Source organism: Schistocerca piceifrons, chromosome 1 (assembly GCF_021461385.2).
Source record: "Schistocerca piceifrons isolate TAMUIC-IGC-003096 chromosome 1, iqSchPice1.1, whole genome shotgun sequence".
Taxonomy (NCBI): domain Eukaryota; kingdom Metazoa; phylum Arthropoda; class Insecta; order Orthoptera; family Acrididae; genus Schistocerca; species Schistocerca piceifrons.
The window spans coordinates 843047596-843062459 of record NC_060138.1 but is presented as its reverse complement, the minus strand read 5'-3'; the positions used below and the strand labels follow the sequence as shown (position 1 = coordinate 843062459).

The 14864-nt window shown below is 39.9% G+C and overlaps 1 protein-coding gene across 1 annotated transcript in view; it reads left to right on the top strand.

Moving 5' to 3' along the window:
- The window catches only part of LOC124715284 (C-factor-like), a 98788-nt gene extending 85609 nt beyond the window's left edge, over positions 1-13179 (top strand). The window contains exons 4-5 of the mRNA XM_047243088.1: positions 8794-8943; positions 11655-13179. Coding sequence (XP_047099044.1) covers positions 8794-8943; positions 11655-11879 — 375 coding nt within the window. The 3' untranslated portion in view covers positions 11880-13179. The remainder of the gene's footprint in view (positions 1-8793; positions 8944-11654) is intronic.
- The last annotated feature ends 1685 nt before the right edge of the window (positions 13180-14864 follow it).

The window sequence follows — 14864 nt, the reverse complement described above, 5'->3', positions numbered from 1 at the left end:
TCACTGACAAGTAGACTATGACCCATTACCCTTATTCATGACTACTCACATCCCTGATAGGACATGTAGAACATGATAAATAAATGAATGAAGGTGTATTTTAAGTATTTTACCTTTCATGCTAAGTAATAAGATATTGACTGCTATACAGCCATATAAGAAATTAGCTAAGATATGATAAAAACATTGCATTACATATTGAGTAAGGGTAACTGAATTTTGGGAATGAGTTTCTATACATAACGAGCCTGTATAGAAGAAGAAACTGTATTCTGTACCCTTTCCAGCTGTTGAACTATTGTGCAGAAAAAAAATAATGCATGCTAAGAATTTTTTTTTACATTGTGTCCTAGGATGAAATGTCTGTGTTCCAGAACATGACAACACTGGTCATATGAAGTAAAAAATGCCCATGCAGACATATGCTGTGTTTTGAATTATTGCCGAGGTAACCAGTAGTACAGGGTCTGGCAGGGAGATGTCACAATTTTCAAAACATTCTAACACATTTATTTGTTTAATAGATTTCAACTTTTATCTTTCTCAAAGATTACAAATACAATGTCATTTAATAAACATGAAGCACAAAGAAGAATGCATTGCAATTCAGGTATGAAAAACGGCACAATCCAAGTGGCAGCCATTCTTGTCCAGGTATTGTTGCAGGTGAATGGAAAAATTGCCCACAGCAAGGGGAATTTCTCAAGTAATGACTTCTGAAAGAGTTTTATAATGTAAATCTGAGTTTTCAGGTAGCCTCATGAGAAATAATAGAGAAAAATCTGGTGATCGAGGAGGCCACGCCACATACCTGTGCAAAGAAATTGGGTGACGTGGAAAATGTTCCTTTATAAAAGCCATGAATGGTCTTGAATATGGGGAGTAGTCCCATACTATTGAAACCCACCACTCACCTACTTTATTACTATGTAGGGGGCTCTTGTGCAGGTTCAGGGGTATTTTCCGACAATTATTGGCAGTTTTGTTTATTCACAGTGCCTGATAAGTGAAAATGAGCCTCATCACTCATTATCAGAATACTTCCATTTTCCAATGTTTCCAGCATTCTTTCTGCAAGCGTATGCCTCCATACATAGTCATTGTGCTTCGGCTGATGAACCATCATGATTTTAAAAGGATGAAAGCGGAAATCAAAGTGCAAAATTCTGCAAACTGGCCTGTTTGAGGTGTACGAAGTGCAAGGTTGTCGTACTGCTGAATACCGAGGGCTGGCCTTCACAACTTATTGAACTTTCTTAATGTTTTCTGCTGTTCTAACTGTCTGAATACCTCCCTGAGCTGTTCTAGTTCTCATCGTTCCTCTCAATCTGAAATTGTTGAACCACTTTATTATTGTTGGGTGAGATGGGACAGTACCATGACAATAAGCATTGAACTGACTGTGAAATATTTGCTGTGTCTGCACTTCTGAGGGGTCAGTTGCAACAAACGTGTTGTAAACAAACATGCATTGTTCAACTGACCAAGGTTCCATGGCTAATGAAATAGCACCTAGTAATGAATGTATATCAACCACTGCTCATGCAGTATTCCCCCCACCACTTGAGTTATGGCAGACTCTAAAATGTAACACCTCCCTGACAGACACTGTATAAGTTTATTAGTATTATGAAATGGTTTTATTTTGTATTTATTCAGTATTTGTCAAGTAAAATGTTAACAACAGTGATGAGGTGTTCACAGGTTATTGACTGAGTCAAGGTGACATTCTGTAGCAACATTTATTCAGGCCTGAAGATGACAAGTAGGAAACTTGTTGAAATGTTGCTGCAGAATGCTGCCTTTACTCAGCTGAGAACCTGAGAAGACTGAAATAGTAAAATTCACTGAGAAAGTCTGCATTCTCACATATTTACAAGAGTCAATCAACAATAGATATTTGAAATTCATGTTCTCAGATAAATGTGCCGAGTGCTTATAAAAAACAAAAAGTTTTATGACTTTCACATTATTCCAAAGCTCTGCAATATTATTTCAGAAAACACAGCTATATTCTTTAATAAACTGATTGTGAGTGGTTGCTTAAAATCTCGGCTGGAATCAGTATATGCTCCCATGTGTAAGTTACGTACCACCAACTCTGTTTCTTTACTTGTAAGTGAGTAGGCACATTACTTATCTTTGTTCTTGATGAAGTCAAACTGTGTCATTAACATCTTCAGGCTCACAGGCTTAGTGTTCCATGAACAGGCATAATGGATTTTATTTGCTGTAAATAAAAAGCCAGTCATAAGTTTCAGTAATCTTCATAAGTGATACTAGCTTGTAGCTTCACATAGTTATCACAGCTGTAAAAATGCAAATGCTAACATCATGCAATATCGATGCATGAGGAGCATTTACATGACATGTCTGTCTCCTAGTACATCACATCAGCTTCTGCCTTTCCTGACTCTTACAGCTAAACGTGATGCATTTGCTCCAAGGTCAATAGAACTGTTACATTTTTATCTCTTTATGTAGATCACTAGTAAATATTCAGATTTATCCTAAATACAACACAGAAGTTGAAATTCTGGATATAATATTTTTTACCTCTTCATAATGATCAACAACTGTATAAGATTCTATTAAATACATTAGAAGCATTAGGAATAAGAGGGGTAGGTAATGACTGTTTCAATCATACCTAGCAGATAGGGTACAAAGAGTAGAGATAACACAAACTTCAAATAGGTCCAAACACTTACGAGAACCAAAGTACATTAATATAGGGGTACCGCAAGGTAGCATATTAGGACCAATACTATTCCTGGTATACATCAATGACTTTCCCAGTAGTGTCACTCGTGGTGAAAAAGTTCTCTTTGCTGATGACAGCAATATTATAGTCACTGAGGAAACAGAGAACTCCTTGCAGAGAAAGCAAATGAAGCTCTCAAGAAAGTTTATGATTGGTCAATAAGCAATAAAGTGACATTGAACATAAAGAAAAATAATTCCATGAATTTCAGTTTGAAGAGGGAAATGACAATGTTAAATTAAATGTAGACGGCACCTCTATAGACTGTGTAACAAATGCAAACTTTCTGGGAATGAATATTGATTCTCAGTTGAAGTGGTGTGAACACACAAAGGTGCTTGCAAACAGAATGTCATCAGCATGTTATGCCCTTAGAATCCTGTCATCAGTGTGTAACATGCAGTGTCTTTTAGTTACATACTATTAATATGTACACTCAATTCTTAGCTATGGCTTTCTTTTTTGGGGAACAAATGCTCAAAATGTGGACACAATTTTCAAACTCCAGAAAAGAGCCATAAGAATCATAACCAAAAATGGTAGTCGAGCTCATTGTAAAGATCTGTTCAAAACACTGGGGATTTAAACTGCTCCATGTGAATACATTTACCAGTCAGTTGTACACATCAAAATTAACATTGGTAATTACTGCACAAACAGTGCTGTCCATGGCCATGGAACAAGAGCTAGACTCAACTTAGATTTACGAAGAAAAAAAAAATAAACATTAAACTCAAAACAGCATTTTCTACCAAAGAATAAAACTGTACAATAAATTACCAAAAGAGATAAAAGAAATTGCAAAAATGCACTTATTTAAAAAGGCAGCTAAAAAGTACCTGTTATGCAATACATTTTATACATTGAAGGTTTACTTAGACAAAACAGAGTAGGGGTGTGGTAAAAATGTTATACAAATAAATAATAATAATAATGTAACTCTTCAGGCTTTCCCGGCGATCTAATGACATCTTGGGTTGTCGGGTGTTCTGCCGGATATCAGCGTCGTACTTGCACGATATTTCGGTCACGTAGCTCGTAACCTTCATCAGGTGCGACCTGAGACTGCTCGTCGAGTGGACGTGGTCCAGTATTTATGCCTATGGCCTTCCCCCTCCACCAACGGCTGCAGGTGCTTCCTCTGTGGTCCGCGCCCATTCCCTGCGACCTGCTGGAGCGTTGCTGCTCTGTTTTCCGTCCGCTGCAGTTCTAGGTGTTCCCTCTGTGGTCCGCGCCCACCAACCCCGATCCTGGGGGTTTCATCTACGGTCTGGGGTACCAAGCGTTCCCCCTGCGGTCCGTGCCCGCTCACCACGACCTGTTGGAGCGTTGCCGCTCCGTTTTTCATCTGCTGCGGCTCTGGATGTTCCCTCTGCGGTCCGCGCCCACCAGTCCCACTTCTGGGTGTTCCATCTTCGGTCTGGTGCTCCTGGCAGTCCGTCAGGGGCTCGTTTACCATCTCCATGTCTCTGGTTCTTCTGTTTGTGCAGTGTTGCAGCTGGCCCCGTTGTTCCTTTAACAATTCCAGAGCCGGATCCCAGGCTCTGCTTAGCTGGTACCCTGTGTCACGATTCATAAGATCGTCAGCCATTTTAATCTCAATCGATTCTCTTATGACACTGTCCCAAAATCTGGGTGTTTGTGCTAGAATCTTGGTATCCTCATACTTCATGGCATGATCTAGCTCTAGACAGTGTTCAGCAATGGCTGACTTAGTCACCTGTCTTAATCTAGTGTGCCTCTGATGTTCTTTGCACCTGATCTCCACAGTTCTTGTCGTCTGGCCAATGTAGGACATGCCACATTGACAAGGTATATTGTAAATCCCTGGTTTTCGTAACCCCAGGTCGTCTTTGACACTCCCCAGCAGTCCCCCAATCTTGTTGGATGGACAGAAAACACACTTGATATTGTGTTTACAGAGGATCCTACTGATTCTGGCAGAAATAGAGCCAGCATAGGGCAGATATGCCACCTTCTTTGTTTCATCTTGGTCTTCTTCAGGAACCTGTGGTATAATGGCTGGTTGGAGTGCCCTCTCAATTTGTCTGTCCGTGTATCCATTCTTGGAGAAAACTGTTTTGAGATGTTCTATCTCTATAGGTAGATTCTCTTGGTCTGACAGGGCACGTGCTCTGTGGACCAAAGTCTTCAGAACCCCATTCTTCTGTGCAGGGTGGTGACAGCTGCTGGCCTGCAGATATAAATCAGTGTGTGTTGGTTTTCGGTACACACTGTGGCCAATTGATCCATCTGCTTTCCTCTGGACTAGTACATCCAGAAATGGCAGCTGCCCATTCTTCTCCAGTTCCATGGTGAACTTGATATTAGGGTGACATGAGTTAAGATGTTCAAGAAACTCATTGAGCCTATCCATCCCATGTGGCCAGATCACGAAGGTGTCATCCACATACCTAAAGAAGCATGTGGGTTTAAATGTGGCTGTCTCCAATGCCCTCTCCTCAAAACTCTCCATAAACATGTTGGCAACCGCAGGGGACAGTGGGCTGCCCATAGCTACACCTTCAGTTTGCTCGTAATATTGGTTTCTGTACAGGAAATACGTGGATGTCAGTGTATGACTGAACAGGTCCAACAGAGCACCGTCAAATTTCTCTGCAATCAGTTCTAGTGAGTCCTTCAGTGGGACCCTGGTGAACAGCGATACCACATCAAAACTAACCATGATGTCCAAATCTGTGATGTGCAGCTGCTTGAGGCGTTGCAGGAAATCTTCTGAGTTGCAGATGTAGTGAATACACTTGCCCACATATGGAGACAGGAGACCTTTCAAGTACTTGGCTGTTGTGTACGTAGGTGCCCCAATATTACTGGCAATTGGACGTAGGGGCACGCCCTCCTTGTGTATTTTAGGCAGACCATACAGTCTAGGTGGCACTGGCGCTTTTTCCCATAGTTGTCTGATGATCTTATTAGGCATCCCTGTTTCCTTCAAGAGAGCACTAGTCTTCTTGGCCACCTTGTCCGTGGGGTCACATTCCAGAATTCTGTATGCAGGGTCCTCCAGAAGTTGGCGTACTTTCTCATCATAATCCACCCGCTGCAAGATGACAGTGGAGTTCCCTTTGTCTGCTGGCAGTACCACAATGCTGTTGTCTTCCCGGAGTTTCTTGAGTGCAAGCCTCTCCTCGGTTGTGATGTTCGATTTCGGCGGCCTGGCCTTGGTGAGGGCCCTGCAGGTCTCTCGGCGGACTTCCTCTGCCACATTAGGTGGAAGTGTGGCTGCAACTTGCTCTACTGCACTGACGAAACCTGAAATGGGTACATTTCTAGGGGTCGTAGCAAAGTTGAGACCCTTGCTGAGTACCTTTAAGGTTGTATCATCAAACTGTATGCCACTCAGATTCGTCACAGTGCATGTCTCTTCCATCTGCTGTGCTTTCTTACTCATGCGGTCAAACTTTGCAGATTGGCAAGATGAGGCATTCCTTCTAGCACACTCAGCTAAAGACCAGGAGGCACGGTCTACCCAATGCCAATCTTCTCTTGTTAAGGAGGCTGCCATGTACAGATGAATGTGTAACAGCTCCCTGGCCACAACATCTAACCTGTGGCGCATATCTCGAATCCTCTCTCTCACCAGTGCCATGCTGGCTCTGCGTGTTATCTTGTTCGCCGCTCTGGAGTTGATGTGATGTTTAATTCTGGGAAATACTGGTACCACTTCTCCATCTCGACACCTCAGCAAAAAACTGAGAGAACTCAGCATCTTCCCATTCTTCTGCCGAAGCTTGTCCAGCTTCTTGCCCTATGCTGGCTCTATTTCTGCCAGAATCAGTAGGATCCTCCGTAAACACAATATCAAGTGTGTTTTCTGTCCATCCAACAAGATTGGGGGACTGCTGGGGAGTGTCAAAGACGACGACCTGGGGTTACGAAAACCAGGGATTTACAATATACCTTGTCAATGTGGCAGGTCCTACATTGGCCAGACGACAAGAACTGTGGAGATCAGGTGCAAAGAACATCAGAGGCACACTAGATTAAGACAGGTGACTAAGTCAGCCATTGCTGAACACTGTCTAGAACTAGATCATGCCATGAAGTATGAGGATACCAGGATTCTAGCACAAACACCCAGATTTTGGGACAGTGTTATAAGAGAATCGATAGAAATTAAAATGGCTGACGATCTTATGAACCGTGACACAGGGTACCAGCTAAGCAGAGCCTGGGATCCGGCTCTGAAATTGTTAAAGGAGCAACGGGGCCAGCTGCAACACTGCACAAACAGAAGAACCAGAGACATGGAGATGGAAAACGAGCCCCTGACGGACTGCCAGGCGCACCAGACCGAAGATGGAACACCCAGAAGTGGGACTGGTGGGCGCGGACCGCAGAGGGAACATCCAGAGCCACACTGGACGAAAAACGGAGCAGCAATGCTCCAACATGTCGTGGTGAGCGGGCGCGGACCGCAGGGGGAACGCTTGGTACCCCAGACCGTAGATGAAACCCCCAGGATCGGGGTTGGTGGGCGCGGACCGCAGAGGGAACACCTAGAACCGCAGCGGATGGAAAACGGAGCAGCAACGCTCCAGCAGGTCGCAGGGAATGGGCGCGGACCACAGAGGAAGCGCCTGCAGCCGTTGGTGGAGGGGGAAGGCCATAGGCATAAATACTGGACCACGTCCACTCGACGAGCAGTCTCAGGTCGCACCTGATGAAGGTTACGAGCTACGTGACCGAAATATCGTGCAAGTACGACGCTGATATCCGGCAGAACACCCGACAACCCAAGATGTCAATAATAATAATGATTATAAAACATACAACATTTCACATAACACCTTCACACTATGTTTTCTTCCTTCTTTTTTCCTTTTCTCGAAAAACTTACGCTTAAGCTGTGCATTGCACAATACTAACACCTCTTCCACTTTCTGAGCTTAACATCTCACTCATTATGGAGGGATGATGACTCAGTTTTTCAGGATAGCAAATGGGAAGTTGTGTTACAGAAAATGACCCAGTGATCATCCGGGTGTGTGTGTTTGTATGTGCAGTGAGTGAAGTGTTATGAAACAATGTGTGTATAGTGTGTGCAGTGACTGATAGTGAGATATGAGTGAACAGTGTGGCATTATATTATTTAATAAGTTATTTGTAAAAAAAAGTAATTTATACCAGGAGAAAATCTAATGATTGTTTCTAACTAGAAGTCTATAAAAGTATGTGTATATGAATTAGCTTATTTTAAATTGGTCTAAACTTGTAAATACTTTGACATGTCCTATATCCTTGTAAAATGAGATTTACAGATGAATAAAGCTACTACTACTACTACTACTACTACTACTATACTATTAAATATTGTTTATCATTTCCATTTTTAACAGTGCAAGGAAACTGATTTTGGCACTTGGTTTGGTTTTTATAAATACTGAGAATGATTTTTCCAGTTTTGTTCACTGTTTCAGTGTTACAAAATTTTAAATTGAGTGAGCTATAAATTATCAAAATGTAGTGACCTTTTACAAATATGTAACTTGTAAAGCTGAAAGTTTCATTAGGTTGTGAACTGATTCCATAACAGTTGGCTGTTCAGTTTCTTATACAGGATGTGGTTCTTATTAAATTAAATCAAGGAACAGTCACTACTAAGTTATTTCTCAAAATGTCTTTAGCTATTTGCCTGTCACAAACATGGTTGTAATTACATCTCATCAGAAATGTTTCTTTTCTTTATTAAATTATGAGAATGTAAACAGAAAATTATATAAATGTAGATGCCAAAGATAATATCTCAGTGCTTATTTCGTAGTTTATGGGTTTCATATGTCAACATTTGACCATGTAAATTTCTATTGAAGTACCCTATACATGGCAAATAGCATATTAGTATCTGGTACATGACCTGCTTCAGTATTGTAGTACCCAATACATAGTCTAAAATGTTATATGCTTCACCCATATCCAATAATGCTGTAAATGTGCTTTGTATCTTTATCACTGTGTGTTATGAACAGTAGTAGGCACATATTGTGAGATATGTTCCATTTTTTCAGGCCTTGTTACCTCTGCTCAAACAAGCTGCACAAAAAAACTCAGCTGAAACATTTGGTGTAAAGAAGGCAGCAGTTATTAACATGAGTTCTGTCCTTGGCTCCATTGCAGATAATAAACAAGGAGGATTTTATCCCTACAGATCTAGTAAGGTATGATACCACATTAATTCAGTTCAATCATGTGTAGTTGATACATATGTCATTTATAGATATTTATTTATCAGGTCAGTTGGATAATGTCGCTCAGATTTCTTTACACATATCATTATAGCCTATTTTGCATTCTCAGTTAAAATAATAAAGGTTGCTATACTTTTAAGGTTTTATTCTTTAATGGATAAAGATAGGGAAAGAGGGAAGAAGAAATAAAAGTAGAGCATATCTTGATAAAGTAAAAATAAAATAGTAAAAGCAATTGTTTACATGAAGCATAATCTATGTCAGTAAAACAAGAGCAAATTTTGGAATCTGGACAGTTGTTAGTATCCTGTAAAAGGGAATAAATTTACCTAATAAGCAAATATTTGGCAATTATATGTTAAGACATTTTACAGAAAATAAGATGAGGAGGAATGAAACAGAAATTCATTAAATAAAAGGGCACTTCAAAAGTTAGATGCTCATTATAATGAAGGTCAAATAACTTTTGTTGAATGGTGCACTACACTTCACAGTGACCCAGATACATGACACTATTTCTCATCATAGTCACCAAATCTCTGCAAACAGTGGTTGGAATGCTCTACCGGTTGTTCAGTTCCTTGACAGTAGAGATACACTCCTTGGTCAGAGAGGCATTCGAGAACTGCTGTATGAATGTCCTCACTGTTACAAAATCTCCCCTCCCCCCTCCCTCAGATTCTGTTTCAGCTTGCTGAGAAGAACTGAACAAGGTGGTGCAGTGGTTAGCACACTGCATTCACATTCAGGAGGAAGACGGTTCTAATCTGTGATTGACCATCCAGGTTTAGGTTTTACATGATTTCCCTAAACTGCTCCAGGCAAATGTTGGAATGGTTCCTTTGAAAAGGGCATGTCCATTTCCTTCCCCATCCTTGACACCATCCGAGCTTGTGCTCCATCTCTAATAACCTTAATGTTAATGAGATGTTAAACCCAATCTTCCTTCCTTCTTTGCTTCCTTCCTGAAAAGATGGAAAATGCATGGTACAAGATCTGGACTTCCTGATCATCATCACCCATAATGAATTATCAGTCTACAGCAGAGTGTCCACTAGTATGAAACTTCCTAGCAGATTTAAACTATATGCTGGACTGAGACTTGATTGTGGGACCTTCACCTTTAGCGGGCAAGTGCTTTGCTGACTGAGATGCCCAAGCACAACTCGTAATCTGCCCTCACAATTTTACTTCTGCCAGTGTCTCATCTCCTCCCTCCAAAACTTCACTGAAGTTCTTGAGTACAGCTTACAGGATCAGTGCTCCTGGAAAAAATGACATTGCGATGGCAGGGCTTGCCCTCAGAATGAATTTTTGCCCTGCTGTGGAATGTGCACTGCAGAGAGAAAATTCATTCTGGAAACAATCCCATAGGCTGTGGATAAACCATGTCTTCATGATATAATTTATTCAAGGTGTGCTAGTCCTGCAAGGTATTCAGAAGAAATTTGGAATCTAGGAAATTTTGTGTTAATCAGTGTCATATATACAAGGTGACAATTATTGAACTACATGAAATAAAATCATCATATCTTCTGAGCTGTTTGCATCAGGATGTTCAATCTGCCTTTTCATTTGGATGGGTTCATCAATAAGCAAAATCGACACATTTAAGGGACTGAGAAACTTCATTTCATGATAGAGAAGTCTCTTCACATTCAATGGGTGACTGTGTGCTGTGCAATGTCCAGTCACAGAATAATCAGAGCAATATTCCTTGATGGCACGGTGACTACCGAACAATATGCAAAGATTTTGGAACATGATTTCATCCCCTTTATCCAAAGTGACCCTAATTTTGACAAGATGTGGTTCATGCAAGATGGAGCTCATCTTCATTGAAGCAGGAGAGTGTTTGATATCTTGGAGCAGCACTTTGGGGATCGCATTCTGGTCTGGGGTCACCAGAGGCCTCTGGCATGGGCCTCGATTGGTCGTCATATTCTCCAGATCTAAACACATGCAACTCTTTTTTGTGGGACTATATTAAAGACAAGGTGTACAGCAATAACCCCAAAACCATTGCTGAGCTGAAAACAGCCATTCAGGAGATCTTCGACAGCATTGATTTCCCAACTCTTCAATGGGTCATGCAGAAATTTGCTATTTGCCTGCGCCACATCATCGCCAATGAAGACAGGCATATCAAACATGTCATAATCGAAATATGAATATCTTTAGTGACATTTACATGTTGAATAAAATGTGTGCACACCATAGTTTGTAATTAATTTACATATTTTTTCATGTAGTGCAATAATTGTCACCCTATACCTTAATCTGTATAGGAGCAGCTCCAACAGGAAACACATATGCTCTGTGCACTATTTGCTTGTTGCTCTTGAGTGTTTGTTAAGAGTTCTTTTTATCACCTTCGGTCCTTGAAATTTAGAAAATGATTATATTAACGTGGTAAATATTCACTTGGACATTTGTCAGTACAAAGCACTCATCACATATTATTCACTGGTAGATTAATGTATTTGCAGTTATTCCTTAATGAATCAATCATCATATCTCTAAAAATTTATTCATGATATTCGCAGATTGGAATTGGAGCAGAAAGAGCATTATTTTCCTCAATACTATACTACAAGAATTTACATGAATTTAGAATAATTAATGTTTAATGATAGTTACATAAAATAGCTCACAAATCATCATAATATCTTCTTTTACAGGCTGCTCTAAATGCAATCACACGTTCACTGTGTTTTGATCTAGCTGCAGATAACATTCTTGTGGTGAGTATGCATCCTGGTTGGGTCAAAACAGATATGGGAGGTACAAATGCTCCCTTAACTGTGGAACAGAGTGTAGGAAGTATTGTGGAAACTCTTCTCAAACTTGATAAGTCACACAATGGTTGTTTCATACAATATGATGGAAAACAACTGCCTTGGTAACTCCATCTACTTAATCTCTGACAATGTCACTAATTCTGCACTTGGCTGATAAAGTGTTTAGGTATTCTCGAGCTTGAAGACAAACAGTGCTACTCTCTTCATAAATTGCCATGAAATTCTGGAGTGATGGTTTCTTTAAAAATTGCGTAGGAATATGTAAAATGGGATGGTGTGCCTTAAAACCTACACTGGTTATGGAAAATTGCATTCCTGATGATGTGTATAATCCATGCACATCTCAGTTTTGTATAATATACAGTGTAACACTTTGCTCCAGAAAAATTAAAATTAGCTTTGATAGACATAGGTTTATATAAACTAAAATTTGCCAGAAGAATGATATTCCATGAAGAGTAAAATATCTATCTAATAATATACTTTTGGAAAACTGTGTTGCTTAACTATATGATTGATCTGTTTTTTATGTCAATGAAATTTATCCATGTTATCGTCTAATGTTGAAAAAAATTGTTTACATATTTATTGAAATTTATACATCTTGCTATATTTCATAAATGTATCTGTTAAAGTGTCAAAGACAACTTCATGATGTTCAGTGTACTTTTCTATCAAATGAGTGTTCTTTTTAAATGAATGAGAATATTGAGAACATTCAACATATTTTTGTGAGTATAAGAATAGTAAATATTAATCTACTGGTATGAATATTCTTCTGGCATTAGCTTAGCAACTTCATCATCAAGTGATTCACGTAATGATGGTCTTGCAAGTTGAGAGATTACTGGAAGATTAAGTTTAATGGTTTTCATTCTTAAATATGAACTTTTAACTGCTGTCAAATAACAGAAGAATACATTACCATTAGTTTGCAATATTAAAGTGTTCAGTGCTTTCCTTTGCTAGTATCCCACATGTTATATTCACAAATATACTGTTTTCAAACTGTAGCTTGAAGGGATTGCTTTACTAGTGCCTGGATGATAAGTTCCTTTCTTATATTTTATTGTTAGAGGTTGCTACATATTCTGGGACCTAAAGCTACAATTGCATGTTAACTTTTTCTTATAAAGCTGCAGTTAGATGGTTACACTACAGGAGACAAAAACAGGATTACTTTTGTTTCTATCAATTTGGGCTGAACATCTGATGAACAGTTTGTTGTGTGTTTATTTTTAAAAAAGAAAGATATTTTTCTATGAAATATCATTTTTGCAGGTTTTAACATAAATATTTATGCTTTTAGTTTATATTAGTTTGAAACATAGATATTGTACTGTTATTACTTTCTACCTTCTTAGTTATTTATGTTGTTTTTTGTGTGAAATCTGCTCTTAGGAACTGTAGAGTGACATTATCATTTATTTACAAAGATTGATTAAAGATGGTCATCTTTTACTCTCTTAATACTGTATTTTTAGTGGGTTTTAATTTTCCTTTATCACTTTCACATGAATTTTCTTTCCATGTATTTTGTTTCAAATATACCCATCAGCTTCAGTATGATGAGATAAGCATGAAATTTATCTTTAACTTTGCTGCCATCTGCAGTTTACAAGGTCATGCTAAAAAAATGATGCCTCCATATTTTTAGGTGAAAACTCTTAAAGCTTCTTAAGTAAAACAAATCTTACTAACATTTTGCATCCTTATTCCTCATGTCGACATATTTATTTATCATCTTCATCACTCTGGCAACAAACTTGTAGTTGACACCTCACTATAGAATGCTTCACTTTGTTGGTGGTACACTGACCATAGCTACGTTACAACCCTCCACACGACATGCTACGATTCGGAGCTCCCTAGTGCCAAAGTTGATTATGTCATTCCCTATTACCCCCCCCCCCCCTCCCATTCCTAAAGTGCTGAGCAACAGGGATAAATGAGAATTTGAATTGGACCATGCAGGCAGCTTATATGTGAACTGCTGGGCACAATGGACATGTAACAGCAGTAGTGACACAGCTGATTCTGGGGAGTGGAGGTTGGAAAGTGTGCCATCAGCAGGAGACAGGGTGGAAGGAGTCAGAGCTAGTGGCTCTCCTGGCGTTGGCATGGCATCATCTGAAGTTGGCAGTAAAATCCATGTGGACTTAACCCGCTCAATGGCAACTTTTGTGCAGTTGCTGTTTTGGACAATATCCATCATGTGTTCTCTCACCGTAGAACTGGTAAGGGTGTGGAGTAGGAAGGTTGTAGAGGCAAATGGACAATATCCATGTGAAGCATGATGTGAGAGTATATATTTACACTATGTGATCAAAAGTATCCAGACACCTCCTAATACATATGTTTTTCATATTAGGTGCATTGTGCTGCCACCTATTGCCAGGTACTCTATATCAGGGACTTCAGTAGTCACTAGACATAATTAAAGAGCAGAATGGGGTGCTCTGTGGAACTCATGGACTTCGAATGTGGTCAGGTGATGGGTGTCACATGGGTCGTACATCTGCAAGTGAGATTTCCACACTCCTAAACATCCCTAGGTCCACTGTTTCCGATGTGATAGTGAAGTAGAAATGTGAAGGGACAAATACAGCACAAAAATGTACAGGCCGACCTCATCTGTTGACTGACAGAGACTGCTGACAGTTGAAGAGGGTTGTAATGTTTAATAGATAGACATCTATCCAAACCTCAGTGCAGGAATTCCAAACTGCACTAGGATCCACTGCAAATACTATGACAGGTAGGCAGGAGGTGAGAAAACTTGGAATTTATGGTTGTGGGGCTGCTCATAAGCCACACATCATGCCAGTGAGTGCCAAACGATGCCTGGCTTGGTGTAAGGAGCGTAAACATTGGACAATTGAACAGTGGTGAAATGTTGTGTGGAGTTATGAATCTTGGTACACAATGTGGCAATCCAAAGGCAGGGTGTGGGTATGGCGAATGCCCCGTGAACATCATCTGCTAGCATGTGTAGTGTTAACAATAAAATCAGAGGCGGTGGTGTTATGGTGTGGTCATGTTTTTCATGGAGGGGGCTTGCAACCCTTGTTGTTTTGCATGGCACTATCA